Source organism: Lissotriton vulgaris, chromosome 10, assembly GCF_964263255.1.
Source record: "Lissotriton vulgaris chromosome 10, aLisVul1.2, whole genome shotgun sequence".
NCBI lineage: Eukaryota > Metazoa > Chordata > Amphibia > Caudata > Salamandridae > Lissotriton > Lissotriton vulgaris.
In genome coordinates, this window is record NC_141698.1 from 14,975,730 (window position 1) to 14,990,692 (window position 14,963).

Consider the following 14,963-nt stretch of genomic DNA (forward strand, 5'->3'; position numbering starts at 1 on the left):
CAAACAATAATCCCCTAGGGACTGGGTATCGTTAATAACCATAACAAAAGAGAATCCCTAAAGGAATCATTTATACAGTAACTTGATTATTTGGTCGTGTCATATCAATGAACACTTAATTATGTAGTTGTCACAGGAGCTTATAATGAAAACAAAAGTTTATCAAAAATATATAGTTCTTTAATAATGCATAGATTTTTTGATCAATTGATTTCTGGCAACATCAACTACCACTTAGTTCAAACAATGTTGAGTGGTAGGGGGAACACCTTACGCATTAAACATGAGTTTTGCAAATAACCATGTTCAGAAATGCATTACACATATTCAGTTGGTGTGTAAAACCAAATTAAATGATTTAGGCAGAAACGGTGTTCATACGTCGACGTTTCAGTCCCTGGTGGTACAAACCCTCCCACACTATGCATATATCATCGATATATCGTAGGTAGTGAGCTAGATTAGGGCTTAAGGGATTGTTGTTATAAATAACCCTTTCCTCAAAGGATGCAACAAACAAATTAGCTATGCTCGGCGCGAAAATCGCGCCCATAGCAACGCCTTGGAGTTGGACATAGAAGTCATTGTAGAATAGAAAATAGTTCTCCTCTAATGCAATTTTAGCACATTCAGTAATGAACCAAGTTGGAACTTGGTGAGGACTAGGTCTTGATTCTAATACTCCTTGGATGACTATAAGAGCTTCTTTGATCGGAAAACAGTCTTTTCTTTGTGTCACAGGTTTTGTAACACTGACATTGTGTATTGTTGTTTCTGTACATTAGATATTATTGTGCAACTTTTTGTCCTGAAGATGGTCCCAAGGATTTGTACCACCAGGGACCGAAACGTCGACGTATGAACACCGTTTCTGCCTCCTCCTGAAAAGCAGCCTGAACTCCTGAAGTGGGGCTTCCACTAGTCCTGGGGACAGGAGGGGTGTTCCAGTTCAGTGCAGGGTCCAGCACACAGGCCCAAGTGGCGGTATCCCCTGGCAGCAGGTCCCCTCGCGTTCCTGCCCCAGCTCTGTCTCAGCACATGGTGGCACATCCCCCTTATTTATACCCTCTTCACCCCACCTCCCAGACAGTGCCAGCAGCTTCTGGAATTCTGTGGCAAACTGGCTCAGGGGGAGGAGTAGAGCACCCTGGGTGCCAGGCTTTCCCTCCAAATGCTGGGGTGGCTGGGTACCTAACGTCTAGACCGCTAACCCACTGCAGTCAGGTGGCACAACGCCCAGCCATGGCAGCCATTTCAGATGCAGCATTTCATTGGGGTGCATGTTTACAATGGGGGTTAAATCAGTGCACACACTATTGCATGATAGTACACATTGAGCAGGGCATCTCATACCTCACGTGGCCTATACACTAATCTTTACCATGGGGAAGACATCCTAAATTAGGGGGGTGAAAGGCGAAAATTTTCGGGGGAAAAGGGCCAAGTCCAACACATTCTGTTCCTCTATTACACATAAACACACATATGCTCCTTTTGCTCTACATATTATTGCTTTATTTATACATTATTATTTTTTTTACATACACTTCACGTCACTTTTAGCATTTTTGATATTTATTTATTTGAATGGTCTTTTACAAGAAGAGACATTACTATCTTGGTAGCTCAAACTTTGTTCAATGTAATTTAAGACTTTGAATAGTTTAGAAATTCCCTCCCCAGGCCCCACCCCCCAACACACACACACACACACATCTCTCCACCCCTCCAATACCAGCAAATAGTCTCTGCTCATCATTTCAGAAAAGGTGCAGTTATATCCGGGCTTAACACATTCGGTACCTTGCGCCAAAATGAAGAGTGCGTGTTCTCCTAAGTAATAATTTTTATTGCACATCTCTTTCAGCACAAGCACTTTACCGAAGACATCCAGACCCGACAGTATCGAGCGATAGAAGTCCTGATTGGTGCTAGCTATGGAACACCTGCCGATATCTGGAGCACAGCCTGTATGGTAGGAATACCTTTTCCATTGATTGGGTGTAAAAAACAAGTTTCGCTGTCAGCTTTTCACCTCCTTCATAAATCTTACAATATTAATTGGTAGCCCTAAATATTGGGATGTCTTCTGCACGTGTGAGATCTAAAGACAGGCATGTCAGCGGGCGACATTAACCAGGGTATTTGCTTGTGTGTTAATTTAGTTACATGACTGGGCCCTTGCTAATTCTAGCGCATAGGAGAGAGCTGTAGGAGAGTGCAGCCAGATGGCTGCCTTTGCCAAGGAGTTGAGAAGAGCACTTCTTACACAGAGTTCACATATTCACACTCTCATGATAGAAAGTGGTGGAAATTGAAGTAAAGTCCATGTTTCCAGTCCGGGGATCAAGCTCTCCAGGCAGCAGCTCCACAGATAGAAGATCTACTGATTTTCCAACCTTCTTTATTTTCACTTGAAAGATCTGAATGCTTCCTTGTCTTTTCAGCCATTTTAAACTGGGAGGTTTCTACCCTTTTGCTGCCCATTAGTTGTACTCTTCTCTTCTGCTTTTGATGAAGAGCCCCATCATGTGAGTGGAAATAATAAGAGAAAGACCCTCGTGCTCTTTTTTTATAGTGTTTCCACACAACATTAAGGGCGAGAGAGAAAGGGAATGAGTCCCGCGTGCCAAAACATGCACAGAATAATCCTCAAGGAAAATAAGGGAACCCAGCTTCATGAAAGCTAAAAGACTCCGGTACCCCAAATTATCCTGATCTTTCTGTGATTTGTCATCAGCAGTAACCTCTAAAATTCGACCTTTCATCCTGGAATCTGTCCTGATCTTCTTGAGTCTCATTGCTGTGGTGGCCCTTTCACTCAGGAAAAAGGAACTATTCATCTACCTAGACTTGAAAGATCAAAAGGTAAAAAAACAACTTGCAGATGACTAACGTGTCGGGATATAAGTCCAGCATGGTTTGGAAAGACAAGGCCACCCTTCCCTGTCTCTTCATTTCTGGTCTGACTTCTGTCTTCACCTGTTGGACCTCAAAGTTTGCATGCCCTCAGGAGGGGCTCCCTGACTCTGCTTGTTATTGGGAGCACCTGTAGTGCCTAATGTGTGTCTCACCAATAGTGAGGGTGACTGCGAGCCGGTGTCAGCTGGTTGGTTCTAAAAGGGCACGCGCCTTCGTACCTGCAGGACCGGTGAGCACACTGCTCAAAGACGCTTCTGATATAAAATTCAGAGTCCCTCTACCTGGGTTTCTACTGTGGAGAGCAGTGTGCTGTGACATGTTAGGCGTGTGGGACCACAAGATGGTGTGCAGGGCGATTGCTTTCCACCGAGGAGACATCCTTGGAGTATCCAAAAAAGGTGCTTTACCTGCTGGTTGCCTTAGTCCTGTGTGGAAGTGACAACCTGCATTCCCTTGGCTCTGAATTGAAATTGTAGCTGGCTTGTGTGCCGGGGAGAATGAACACGCCCTTCATGCTAAAAATGAATAAATATATTTCCTCACTGTACCTGAAATATGCCTTTTCCCTTTCCTTTGGTATGCTGGGCATTGCCTAACCACCAACAGAAGTTGGAAAGGGCAGTTTAAGTCCAACCTAAACACTTCCCCTCTTTGTATGGGCCTAGCGGCATCTAAATGATTCTGGGGAACTCTGTAGGGGTTGCATCTAGATTATGAATTGCCAGGTGGATTCAAGCTATCTCATAAGCCAGTGACCTCATCAGAGTAGGGCTATACCTCACCCAACCGGAGGAAAATGAGGGCTTGCTACTGTCCTCAGATAATGTCCACATTAGCTGCATTGAAACGGTGGCCGTGTGGACATCAGTCCATACTTTTGCCAAGTACTACTAGACTCTTGATTGCAGAGCAGCCGCTCGAGTGGTTCTCCCCGATCTGTTACCAGTTTTACTGACCTCAGGTTTCACTTTTCTCCTAAATGTGGAGAGCCATCCTGACCTGGTCTAGTTCTAGATTTCCATATGCCTTAAAGATGTCCTGGTGGACCACAAACGTTTACTTACTTTCACTTCAAGATCTCCAGTAATGTTCTCTTATTTTCCTGCATAAGAGCCTGTCTGCTGTCGCAGCAAATGCAGGAGAATACAAAATCTTAATACCTTAGGAGATAGTGACTAATATCCGTTCTCTAAGCTGAAAAATGTCATGTGAAACAGGCAGTCACCGCATCGCGTTTTTGGACCCTTCAGCAGGCCGCCTTAAGGTGGTGCTGGGCTTGTGGACTGTTGCTTTTTTATCCCTAATAAAATAGGAGTTTTAAAACATGGCTTTTATAGAGCAGCACGTTGTTTTAAGATAGATTTAATTCGAAACCAGTCATTTAATAAAAAGCACTGTTTCAGAATGGCATGCATACTTATAGTTTTTGAAAGAAGGTTTCTCTTTTATAGAAAGTGTGCCAGGATTCTGAATGTAGGCGGATATATGGTAATGTTTATAAATTCATTAAGTATGCTGATAATGGTGAGCTTGTCTTGAAAGTAGTCCTCCCCTACAGAGCCCTCCATTGGCTGATGGTACCACGGGTACCTCATCTTCATATGAAAGCAGGAGTGCAGCAGGGGTCCTGGTTGTCCTGGGCTCCTTTAGACTCTGGATCTGTGGACGTGGGAAGGTTTCGCTGTGGTGACTGAGTGCATTTGTTTCTTCTCTCCCTTTCTCTGCATCTCGCTCTTTCCCTCATTCGGAAGGTCTTCGAGTTGGTGACCGGCGACTATTTATTCGAGCCGCACTCCGGAGAAGACTACACTCGGGATGAAGGTTTGTCAATTGTAAAACCTGACTTTCTAAAGGGGGTGCGGGTGGGAGGCAAACACTTGTGATTTAATAAACTGCACGTTGTGAAGGAGAGACTGCAAAGGAGAATGTTGTAGAACAGAGGGAAGGATACAATTCAAGACACCACAAGAATTTGGAGCCTGAAAGTGCAGATGTTATTAGCTGTTGCATCAGTTGACTGACTGCTGCATGTGTGGCCCATTCTCTGTTGTTATGCAGCTCTTGTGTTCTTAATATGGCAGGACTCTAGGCCTTTCATGACATTGGCTGAGTGATTCATTGTGTTGTAGAGATTGTATCCTGTGCACCTTCATCGGTGGATTGGTTGTATGATGGGAGCAAGGGTATAGCATATAATGGCGTCACTGGAGCCTACTTTCTGCCTACTCGCATTCAGACTTATCACATTCCCAAGTTCAAGACTGCTTGCAAATATCACTTTCTACAGCAAAAATGCTATCACTAATCCTATTCCGAAACCCAGTTGTGTGTATGTGGTAAATGTATAAATTGTCATGTTATTGTTGGCAACTACCATCCATCTTTTCTGTCACCTTCTCTATTTATGTCCAGTTCCGACGCTTAAATTTAACCAACCATGGGTCATTATCCTGTGGCTGTGTTACAAATTCTTTGTTGAAATCCTCCTGTTCAGATAAATAGTCTCACTTATGTTCCATAAATAACATTTATTAATTAAACTAACCAGTTTGTTTGTTGAATTGTTTGAGTGGTGGTGTAAATTGTCTGGTGATCACTGCATGTCCAGCATTTTGTGTCTATGGCATGTCTACAAGTTGCTCTTTAAATTGCTGAACAAAATCCTCTACCAGTCCTTCTGTTCCTTGCGTTTCCAGTGCAACCCAGTAGGTTTCCTTTTTTTTCAGTTTCCAGGGTTGTTGAGAATATGCTTCATGTTTTCGAGGCGCTTGTGAGCCTGGTGCTTTCTGATCTAATCTCGTCCATTTTGATATTGAAATTCCTTTTTGGCATTTAAACTGGACTTAATTGCGCAGATGTCTTGTTTTACAAGTGACACAACACAGTCTATTTTTAGTTTAATTAATAACAAATAAATTTACACCTGCAAAGGGGTTTACTGTGCTCAATATTACACCCGTATGTGTGAACAAATGTGCGCACTGGAGAGGGGAGTGGGCATGCCAGGGAATGCCTTTGAATATCTTGTAAACACTGACCCATTTTGAAAGTTTCTGGGTTTTAAAGTTTTGCAAGGCACATTCCACCCAGGAAGGAGTCTGAAATGACTTTAGCTGAGGCCAAAAGCAAACCTGTATCCGGGATGAGAATAGGAGGGTAACTCTTCTAAAAATGATGGACTGTAGAAGACTTGCCACATAAAGTAAAAAATACATTTCAGAGTACAATGGTACTATTGGAAAGTATTTGCATGTACGTAAACGTACACTTGTTACATTTATGCATGTGAAAATATCTTTGTAAGGAAGGAACCTAGAATTCGTCCAAGAGTTCCAATAGTGCTCCTGGGAACATGTGATTGTTGCAGCTTCCCAGAAGGGCACCTGGATTCTCTGTGAATCCAAAAACATCAGCAGTTTACTCGAAACATTGGAGTCAACGTCTGCGAGTATATTTTGAACTTTATCTTGAGAACCTGGCTGATTGTGTTGCAAGTTGATTAAGGTGAAACCTGGTGAGCTGTTCGTTTTTAGGTTCACTGGTGCAAAGGCTTGGTGAGCAGTTAAAGTGACTGACGTAGCGACTGGTTGAAAGTGCATGAGCAGTTTGCTGTGACCCCAGATAAGCCAGTTTGCTGAAGGTGGTGAGTAGTTAGTTGGACTGGACTCTTGTGTAGGTGGGTTGTTTGCAGGAGATTGAGCTGGTCCCTAACCTATACTGGTCTGGTTTGGTGCATAGTATGGTTGAAGTCTGATGACCAGTTGGTTTGATCCACTGGGGAGTAGACTGGTTGAATGTGAGCGAACACTTAGCTGGGTTAACTTCACCAGAGGATGGCTTCTGGTTGAAACAGAGTGAGCAGACGCTTTGCTCACATGTGGGTTGGCCCGTTGACTGTGATGCTTGGTTTGACAAGTGAATAATCAAATGAAGCTTGAATGCCTAAATCCGAGGCTCATAATTTATAATACAAGGATACATTAATGAAAAATAGTAGGGGCTAAAGACAGACAGATTAATTTAAAACACAGTTGTAGTCTTTCAATCAGTGGTAATCCAATTCAACGATCTGGTCTGTATTACTAATAGGGCACACTTTCCCTGTTTGTGCCATGGCACACCTTTAAACAGGTGCGCCAGGCTCAAACAGAGAAAGTGCGCCCTATTGTGATGAATGTAGTGCCCCAGGGGCAGCACTTTCAAGTGAAATATGGAGCAGCTGTTTAAAAGCTACCCTGTGTGTCACAGTGCAGGCGGCAGCCCGCCTGCACTTTTAAGAAGGGTAAGAGATACCCCTGCTGGTAGGTGCAGTAAGTGGTGAATGACTGCATTCGCCTGCAGAAAGAATGTCTGGCGGGGGTCCGTGGGACCCCCTTTAAACAGCAATGAGGGCTGCCCCCGGGGCGCACTGACAATGTCAAGTCAAGTCAAGTCAAAACATTTATATAGCGCACTACATACCCAGAGGGTTTCAAGGCGCTTAGGAAGGGGAGGTGGAATATTTGTCAAATATCCACGTTTTAAGCTGCTTTCTGAACGCTAGGTGATTCTGGGTGAGGCGAAGGTAAGCGGGGAGAGAGTTCCATGTTTTGGCAGCCAGGTATGAGAAGGATCTGCCTCCCATGGTGGTCTTGTTGATGCGAGGTACAGTGGCGAAGGCTTGGCTGGAAGAGCGAAGTTGGCGGGAGGGGGTGTAGAAGGACAGTCGGGAGTTGAGGCAATCTGGTCCGATGTCGTAGAGTGATTTGTGTGCGTGGGTAAGCAGTCGGAAAGTGATCCTCTTATTGACGGGTAGCCAGTGGAGGTCTTTAAGGTGACCAGAGATGTGTTCGTTGCGTGGGATGTCTAATATGAGCCTGGCTGAGGCGTTTTGGATTCGTTGTAGTTTCTTCTGGAGTTTAGCGGTGGTACCTGCGTAGAGGGTGTTTCCGTAGTCCAGTCGGCTCGTGACTAGAGCGTGGGTGACTGTTTTCCTTGTTTCGGAGGGGATCCAGCGAAATGTTTTTCTGAGCATGCGAAGAATGTTAAAGCAGGAGGAGGATACGGCGCTGACTTGTCTGTTCATTGAGAGTGAAGAATCCAGGATGACGCCAAGGTTCCGTGTGTGGTCTGTCGGGATGGGTGCATTTCCGAGGGCTTCCGGCCACCAGGAGTCGTCCCATGCAGAGGGGGATTTACCTAAGATGAGGACTTCTGTTTTGTCTGAGTTCAGTTTCAGACGGCTTTGTTTCATCCATTCGGCGACTTCTTTCATTCCTTCGTGTAGGTTAGTTTTAGCGGTGCTGGGGTCCTTGGTGAGAGATAGGATCAGTTGAGTGTCATCCGCGTAAGAGATGATGTTGAGGTTGTGTTGGCGGGCGATGGCCGCGAGGGGGCTCATGTATACGTTGAAGAGGGTGGGACTGAGTGAGGATCCTTGTGGTACGCCGCAGATGATTTCAGAGGCCTCGGACTTGAATGGTGGTAGGCGGACTCTCTGGGTTCTTCCGGTGAGGAACGAGGTGATCCACTCCAGTGCCTTTCCTTGGATTCCGATGTTTCTGAGGCGTTGTAAAAGGGTGCTGTGGCAGACTGTGTCGAAGGCTGCAGAGAGGTCGAGGAGGATGAGGGCGACTGTGTCTCCATTGTCCAGTAGAGTTCGAATGTCGTCTGTTGCTGCGATGAGGGCGGTCTCAGTGCTGTGTTTGGCTCGGAAGCCAGATTGTGAGGGGTCGAGTGATTTGTTGGCTTCGAGGAAGGCGGCGAGCTGGTTGTTGACAGCTTTCTCGATGACTTTGGCCGGGAATGGAAGAAGCGAGATGGGGCGGTAGTTTTTGAGTTCGGTGGGGTCTGCTGTTGGTTTTTTCAGAAGGGCGGTGAGTTCAGCGTGTTTCCAATCTTCTGGGAAGGTAGCGGAGTTGAAGGAGCAGTTGATGACGTCTCGGAGGTGCGGAGCTATGACGGAGTCTGCTTTGTTGAAGATGTGGTGGGGGCATGGGTCTGTGGGGGAACCAGAGTGGATGGAATTCATCAGGCGGATGGTGTCCTCAATGGAGATTGGGTTCCAGGCGTTAAGGGTGTTAACGGGGGGAAGATGGTCCGTTGATGGTAGGGTGGGTTGGTTTCCGGGTTGGTTGTCAAAGCTGTTGTGGATGTCAGCAATCTTGTTGTGGAAAAAAGAGGCTAGGGAATCGCAGAGGGTTTGAGAGGGGGTGATGTCGTTGGAGTTGGCCGAGGGGTTGGAAAATTCCTTGACGATGTTGAAAAGTTCGTTGCTGTTGTGGGCGTTGTTGTCAAGTCGATCTTTGAATGCAGTTTTCTTGGCTTTTCGGATCAGTTGGTGGTGAGTGCGGATGGCGCTTTTGAAGGCGTCCTTGTTGCTGGTGGATGGGTCTTTTTTCCAGGCCTTTTCAAGGGAGCGGCACAGTTTCTTGGATTTCTTGAGGTCGTCGTTGAACCATGAGGCCTTCTTGATGCCAAGTTTGTGTTGACGTTTTTTCAGTGGTGCTAAGGTGTCGGCGGTGTTGGATAACCAAAGGGTGAGGTTGGAGGCGGCTTCGTTGGCGTTAGAAGAGAGGGCTGGGGAGGTTTGGGGTCCACGCCCCATGCAAAGGAGGGAACCTTCCTCTCCTAATAGCCCTGGTGCTATATGTACGCCAGCGCTCTTAGTATTACAAAAGGGTCCGCACAAGGGTCTGCAGCCCCTTCTGTGATATCAACGTGCCTCTAGGGCTGCATAAAGCGAGTGCACCCCCGGGGCACTTTCTGTCATACGGCCCCTGGTAAAGTTCATATTTCTGTGTGCATAGTAATGTAGTGGTGCCATCATTAGGCAGTGCAATTCAGCATTCATTTCTCTCAAACATGTCTAGAGAAGCTTAGCACCCTTATTGTGTTGCCCTTGACTCCTGCTGGATGCCGGCCGGCGGTCTCTCTCACACTAATGTTTCCTTTTGTTTTTCTTAGATCATATTGCTCACATCATCGAACTTCTGGGTGATATCCCTCCACACTTTGCGCTTTCTGGAAGGTACTCACGCGAGTATTTCACCAGACGAGGTGAGATGGATTGTTACGTAAGATGCTACATTTCTTGTTGGGAACAATTATTTGTGGTTTTAGAGTTCCCTTTGTTCTGTACCCAATGGGGACGTTTTTGGATAGTCAGTAGCCACAAGCATTGGAAGCTGCCAAAGGCCCTGCATTTTGTGACCACATTTAAAGCCCTTGTATTCCTCTAGTTGCATTCTGGGAGTTTAACAACCACTTATTTGTATACATGTTAAGTCATGGACATTTTGAGTGTTTAGAACACATCACATTTTCCGATGGATACCCCTACCTATAGAATCCTCACCTCTTGATTCAGACTCCAAACTGTCTTAGCCGTTATTCTTACTCACCTGTAGGTGGTGTTCGATCCATTTAGGCGTTGGAAGCTGTACTGAGGAATGTCGCTCTCATCCCCCATTCCCCCTTAAAAAGTCACGCTTCTAGCCTTTCCACTCCTGCAGAGCATAAAGGCCCATAGTCGACCCTCACGAGGGTGCGTGTGGTCCTTTAGACCGAATCACCACTCAAGGGCATGAGCCCATTAGGAGGCCCGGTCCAACAATGTATCTGAGGTCCTGCAGCTTACTTCAGCTGCATCTGAGCTGCTGTTATTTAACACGACATTACTTCTGCCCGACTGGTAAGCAACTCATCACCAAGTCATCTAGCTTACACCTGGGGGTCCTGCCTTCATCTCACCTAACTGCAATTCTTGCCGTGCTCTAAGCAAAATCCAGGTGCGCTTCCCATCTTCAGCAGATCACCTTGGGATTGCTAGAGCAAGCCCCTGTACACTCATAAGGGATACCCGGACTCTTTCCACAGCAGGCCTCTGTTTGGTATACTATAGAAAGGGCCATTGTGCACCTGGAGGAAATGGAGATCAGAAGTCTCTGGTCTCCAGGGGAGTAAGTCCTGCAAATCATCCTGCTTGAACTGTGGGCTTGTTGCCCGGCCCTGAAACCTCCCTTTCCTCCATTCATGACCCAGACTGTCTCTACCTCTTGATAGACAATCCAACCACAATGTAGTATGTCATCAAGCAAAATGTTGTGCTGTCTCACCCTCTATACAAGGTAGCTGGGAGACTGTGGGACTGGGCAAATGTACAGGGAATCTGGCTGGTTGCAAACCATCTGGCATGTTCCATGAACACAAGACCAATAGCGTGAAGCACTGTCATGTTGCTGACCTCCACTGTGAGGTACTTCAAAATGTGTTTGACTGGTGTGGCTTTTCTCAGCTAAACCACTGCACTACTCACAAGAACATGCACTGCTCACAATGTTGTGTTCTCTAGTATCCATTGCGGGGCAACTTGGAGGGCGCACTTTAGTTGGTGGAGATTTGTTCTTGAATGTGCGGTTCCTCCCATACTTTTGATTCCCCAGGTCTTAAGGAAGCTAAACCAGGAGTGGGCCAAAGACCTTCTGATCGCACTGAACTGTCCAAGAATGGTGTGGTATGTGCGGTTCCAGCTGACTTTCAGAGCGGCCCTCTTCCCTCTATTGTAGGGGCAGGTTCCCCCACTCCAAACTTTAGGACCTCGACCTTCATGGTTTGAGGTTGCGCGTAGACATCCGAGCTCCTTCCGTCTGCCACTGGAGGTGGTTGACGACATATTGGCTGCTTGTTGCCCCTCCACAAAATATGTTGGGGATGTGGCATCACCTGATGACTTAGTGGGCAGAGCATAGCGTGGCCCTTCTGAAGGCACATCTGTCCCATATTCTGTGCTTTGGTCTTTCATTATCTGGGCAGTGGGTGTGGTGAGCACTGTCAGAGGCTACATTGCTGCAGTATCTGCTTTTACGTTCTCTGGTGAGCTTCACTGTTCAAATCTTAGATTGCTATCCAATTTGTTATGGTAATCGCACACCCCGACGCCCTTTGTGGAACCCCTGTGTGATCTGAATCAAGTGTTCACTTCTTTTATTGAAGTTAGATTTGTAATGCTGTATTGTTGCTTGTTAATATTGCTAACTTTTAAAACTGTTTTCTTGTGGCCATAACATTGGCCGGTTGCAGCCTCTGCAAGTTCGTCCGCCCTTCGCATGCTCCCATCCCGACGAAGTAGTGTTGAAGACTAAAACTGCTTCGCTGGCTAATGAAAAGTGATCCCTTTCCATCTGTGCCAATTTATTACTTTACCCTTCACCCCTTCTTCCCTCCACTGCACTCCAGCAAGGAAGAGGAGGGAATACATCAACTGGACCCTGGAGGCGGTTGTTTTTAGCCGCACTAGAGAAGTTAAGTCTGACGACCAGCTGTTCTTTGGGGATATTAGCAGCGAAAAGGGCAGGGCAGTTAAGAAGAGGACCTCCTCTAGCTGGACTACCGTTGCATTAAAATGGTAAAGCCGTGCCAAAAGGGCTCATCTGCGGGAATCCATGCTTACTCCACCAGATCGATCATTCTAAGGTCCGGTATTAGTCAAGACCTTTTGAGTTTACTAAAATTATATGTGAAATGTACTTATGGGGGCTTTCAGCCTGCTCTCAGAGGACATCCTCTGTTGTTCGATCATTCTCTTTTTTTCTTTCACCCACTTCGGCACTCAGCATGGGGAAGCTGGTCGCCTATTTCTGCCATTGGCTGGCCCTCTGTGTGTGTGACACAATTCTGCCCTTTCACAAGAAGGACATCCACACACACTCATCCTCTGTACACCCAAGGCTAATATCTCGATGTGTGCTTTCAGAGACTAAAACATATTTTTGCCTTTAAGCAAGATTTGTTTATAAATTGGTAGGACCAGGCACCTCCACAAACAATAATACTTTATAAAAACAGTGATTAAACCGAACAAGCACTGGGAAAGTTAAGTCTGGCAGCTGATGCCAGACCAGTTGGCTTTAGCATAGCTTGTTTTTTTTCCTTTACCAAAACAAACTTCCATTTTGAGAGTTTGTTTTTTTAAAACAAAAATGTTAGCTGAGAAGCCACATGAAAACATGTCGGGCCATCAGCGAACCCTGAATGTCTTTAGAGGAGCTGATGTGGTGACGGCTTCTCTAAAGGCATTGAGATCTCCTTCTGCCAGCAGCGATCTCTAAATATGGTAGGCGGAAGTCCACCTGGGAAGTGACGGTCATAACCTCCATTTCTGTAGCAGAAGGCTGGCCACCTGCAAAAGCCTAAACCGTCTGACACAAATCTTACCCCCTCTTTATTAACTACGATCGCATTTGTCAAGGTCTGGTCTCTTCCAAACAGTCCATCTCTCATTGGATTATTGCCTGAATATCCAAATGTTATCAGTTGGCTAATAAACCCCCAACCCGGGAGGCCCAGGGCCCATTCCACTAGACAGAAATAAGCCACCACAACCTGGCTAAGAAGCATTCCTCTTTCAGACAAATGTAAGGCAGCTACTTGGAAATCGTCCACACTTGCAGGAGACACTATTACCTTGATTCTGATACGAAAGCGGACTCTATCGTTAATCAAGCTAGTTTTAGGAACCTCTTTTGAGCTGCAAGGCCTGTGTCTTTTAGTTTGCTACTGTGTTCTTGTGTTTGTGACTATCAACAAAGATCTTACAATTTAGAAAAAGGATTACTTATAACCCCCCATATCCTCAGCTTCTTTTTTGGGCATTTCAAATAAAAACGCCTGAAATGATTTACATGTGTTAACTATTCACAAAAACATGAACTGATCGTCTGAGGCAACTGCCAGTACAAGGCATCGCGAGCAGTGGATGATGCTGGAGCATTACAGGGATAGGATGTCTGTTTTTTTAAAACTCTTGTTCTGTAAGCCTATCGGGCTGCACTTTTCGTCAGTAGGCACACGTTCTCACATATTAATGCAATGTAATTTTGAGGAAGTGATTTTCATGTAAGGAACTCTAAAATTCTGTGATAGGGTTTTCTGGCGGTGTGCAGTAGCATGTGTACATATTGGACTTGTTACCCTTTATACAGTTCCCCGTGAAATATGGATTTTTATACCGCTGTAGTCTGCAATTAAAGCACTAACGTGATATGCATCTGTGTGTGCTGGTGTCCTCACACACTGGGTCATTAGTATGTTTGTGCGTGTCCTCGCACACTGGGTTATTCATCTGTGACTTCAATGAAGATCCCTAAGATGCAGAACCGGGACTAGAAGAATTTTTTAAACTCCATTAGGCTCTTCATCCTCTCCAGGTAGCAATGGCAAGCAGCCAAGGCGTGCTCTAAGTGGTGATGTGTGTTAGAGGTTCGGTTACAGTGCACCACAGCGAATACCTCAATAATTTCAATGCCAAGGCTGTGCTGCCACTAACTTCAAAGTAGAATAGGTCTTATTGTATACAGCTAGCTCAATAGAGCAGTTACAAGTAGGTGCTAAAAAGAAAAGTAGAAGACACCTGCACATTTAGGAGAGTAGATTTAACCCCATTAGGCCCTTGGTTTTGCATAACATTGGCCCAGTGGCCAGTGTCATTCTAAGCAGCGCTTTGGCTGACCTGGGGATCTTGGGTACTTGTCCGATCTCTGTTTATTAAGGACTTTTCCATGCAAAGGATTCAGGTTTGTCGTCTGAGGCCGATGGATGGCTTCTCAACCAGGCTACTGTGCTAGTCCGTCCTTGCATATGCAGTTCGATCATTAAGTGAACAGATGCCACTGCTGCTGAAATTCCCTAATGTCTCATAGACCCCACATCCAGACACCAAGAACCCCACCTGCAGTAAAGTCTCTGGTGCAGTGTGAGATTTGGGGTTGAAACCAGAGATGATGGGGTTTGGTCACCGATGTTTGGTTAAGATACAGTTAAATTTACTGTATCCACAATCCAGGTTACGACACACGTGTTTTAACTCTTATTTAGTGATGCAGCTGTGGCAGAGGCAGCAGACTCTTTGTAGTCTCTCTGGTGTGTGATATATTCCAGTGGAAGTTAAGGCACTCCTGTAATCCTACAGATGTGTATCTTTATGTTGTCTAGTTTTCCCGAGTTCGGTAGTCAAGAATCACCAGTCAGGCCAGTTTAGTTGGTTTTGAGAAGTGCTGGTCAGA

At 45.7% G+C, this 14,963-nt stretch overlaps 1 protein-coding gene across 2 annotated transcripts in view; it reads left to right on the top strand.

Annotated features, from left to right (window-relative positions):
- SRPK3 (SRSF protein kinase 3) overlaps nucleotides 1-14,963 on the top strand; it is a 120,349-nt gene that overhangs the window by 93,803 nt on the left and 11,583 nt on the right. For both annotated transcript variants that reach the window (XM_086940229.1, XM_086940228.1), the window contains 3 exons: nucleotides 1,868-1,975; nucleotides 4,674-4,743; nucleotides 9,868-9,960. In XM_086940229.1, coding sequence (XP_086796355.1) covers nucleotides 1,868-1,975; nucleotides 4,674-4,743; nucleotides 9,868-9,960 — 271 coding nt within the window. The remainder of the gene's footprint in view (nucleotides 1-1,867; nucleotides 1,976-4,673; nucleotides 4,744-9,867; nucleotides 9,961-14,963) is intronic.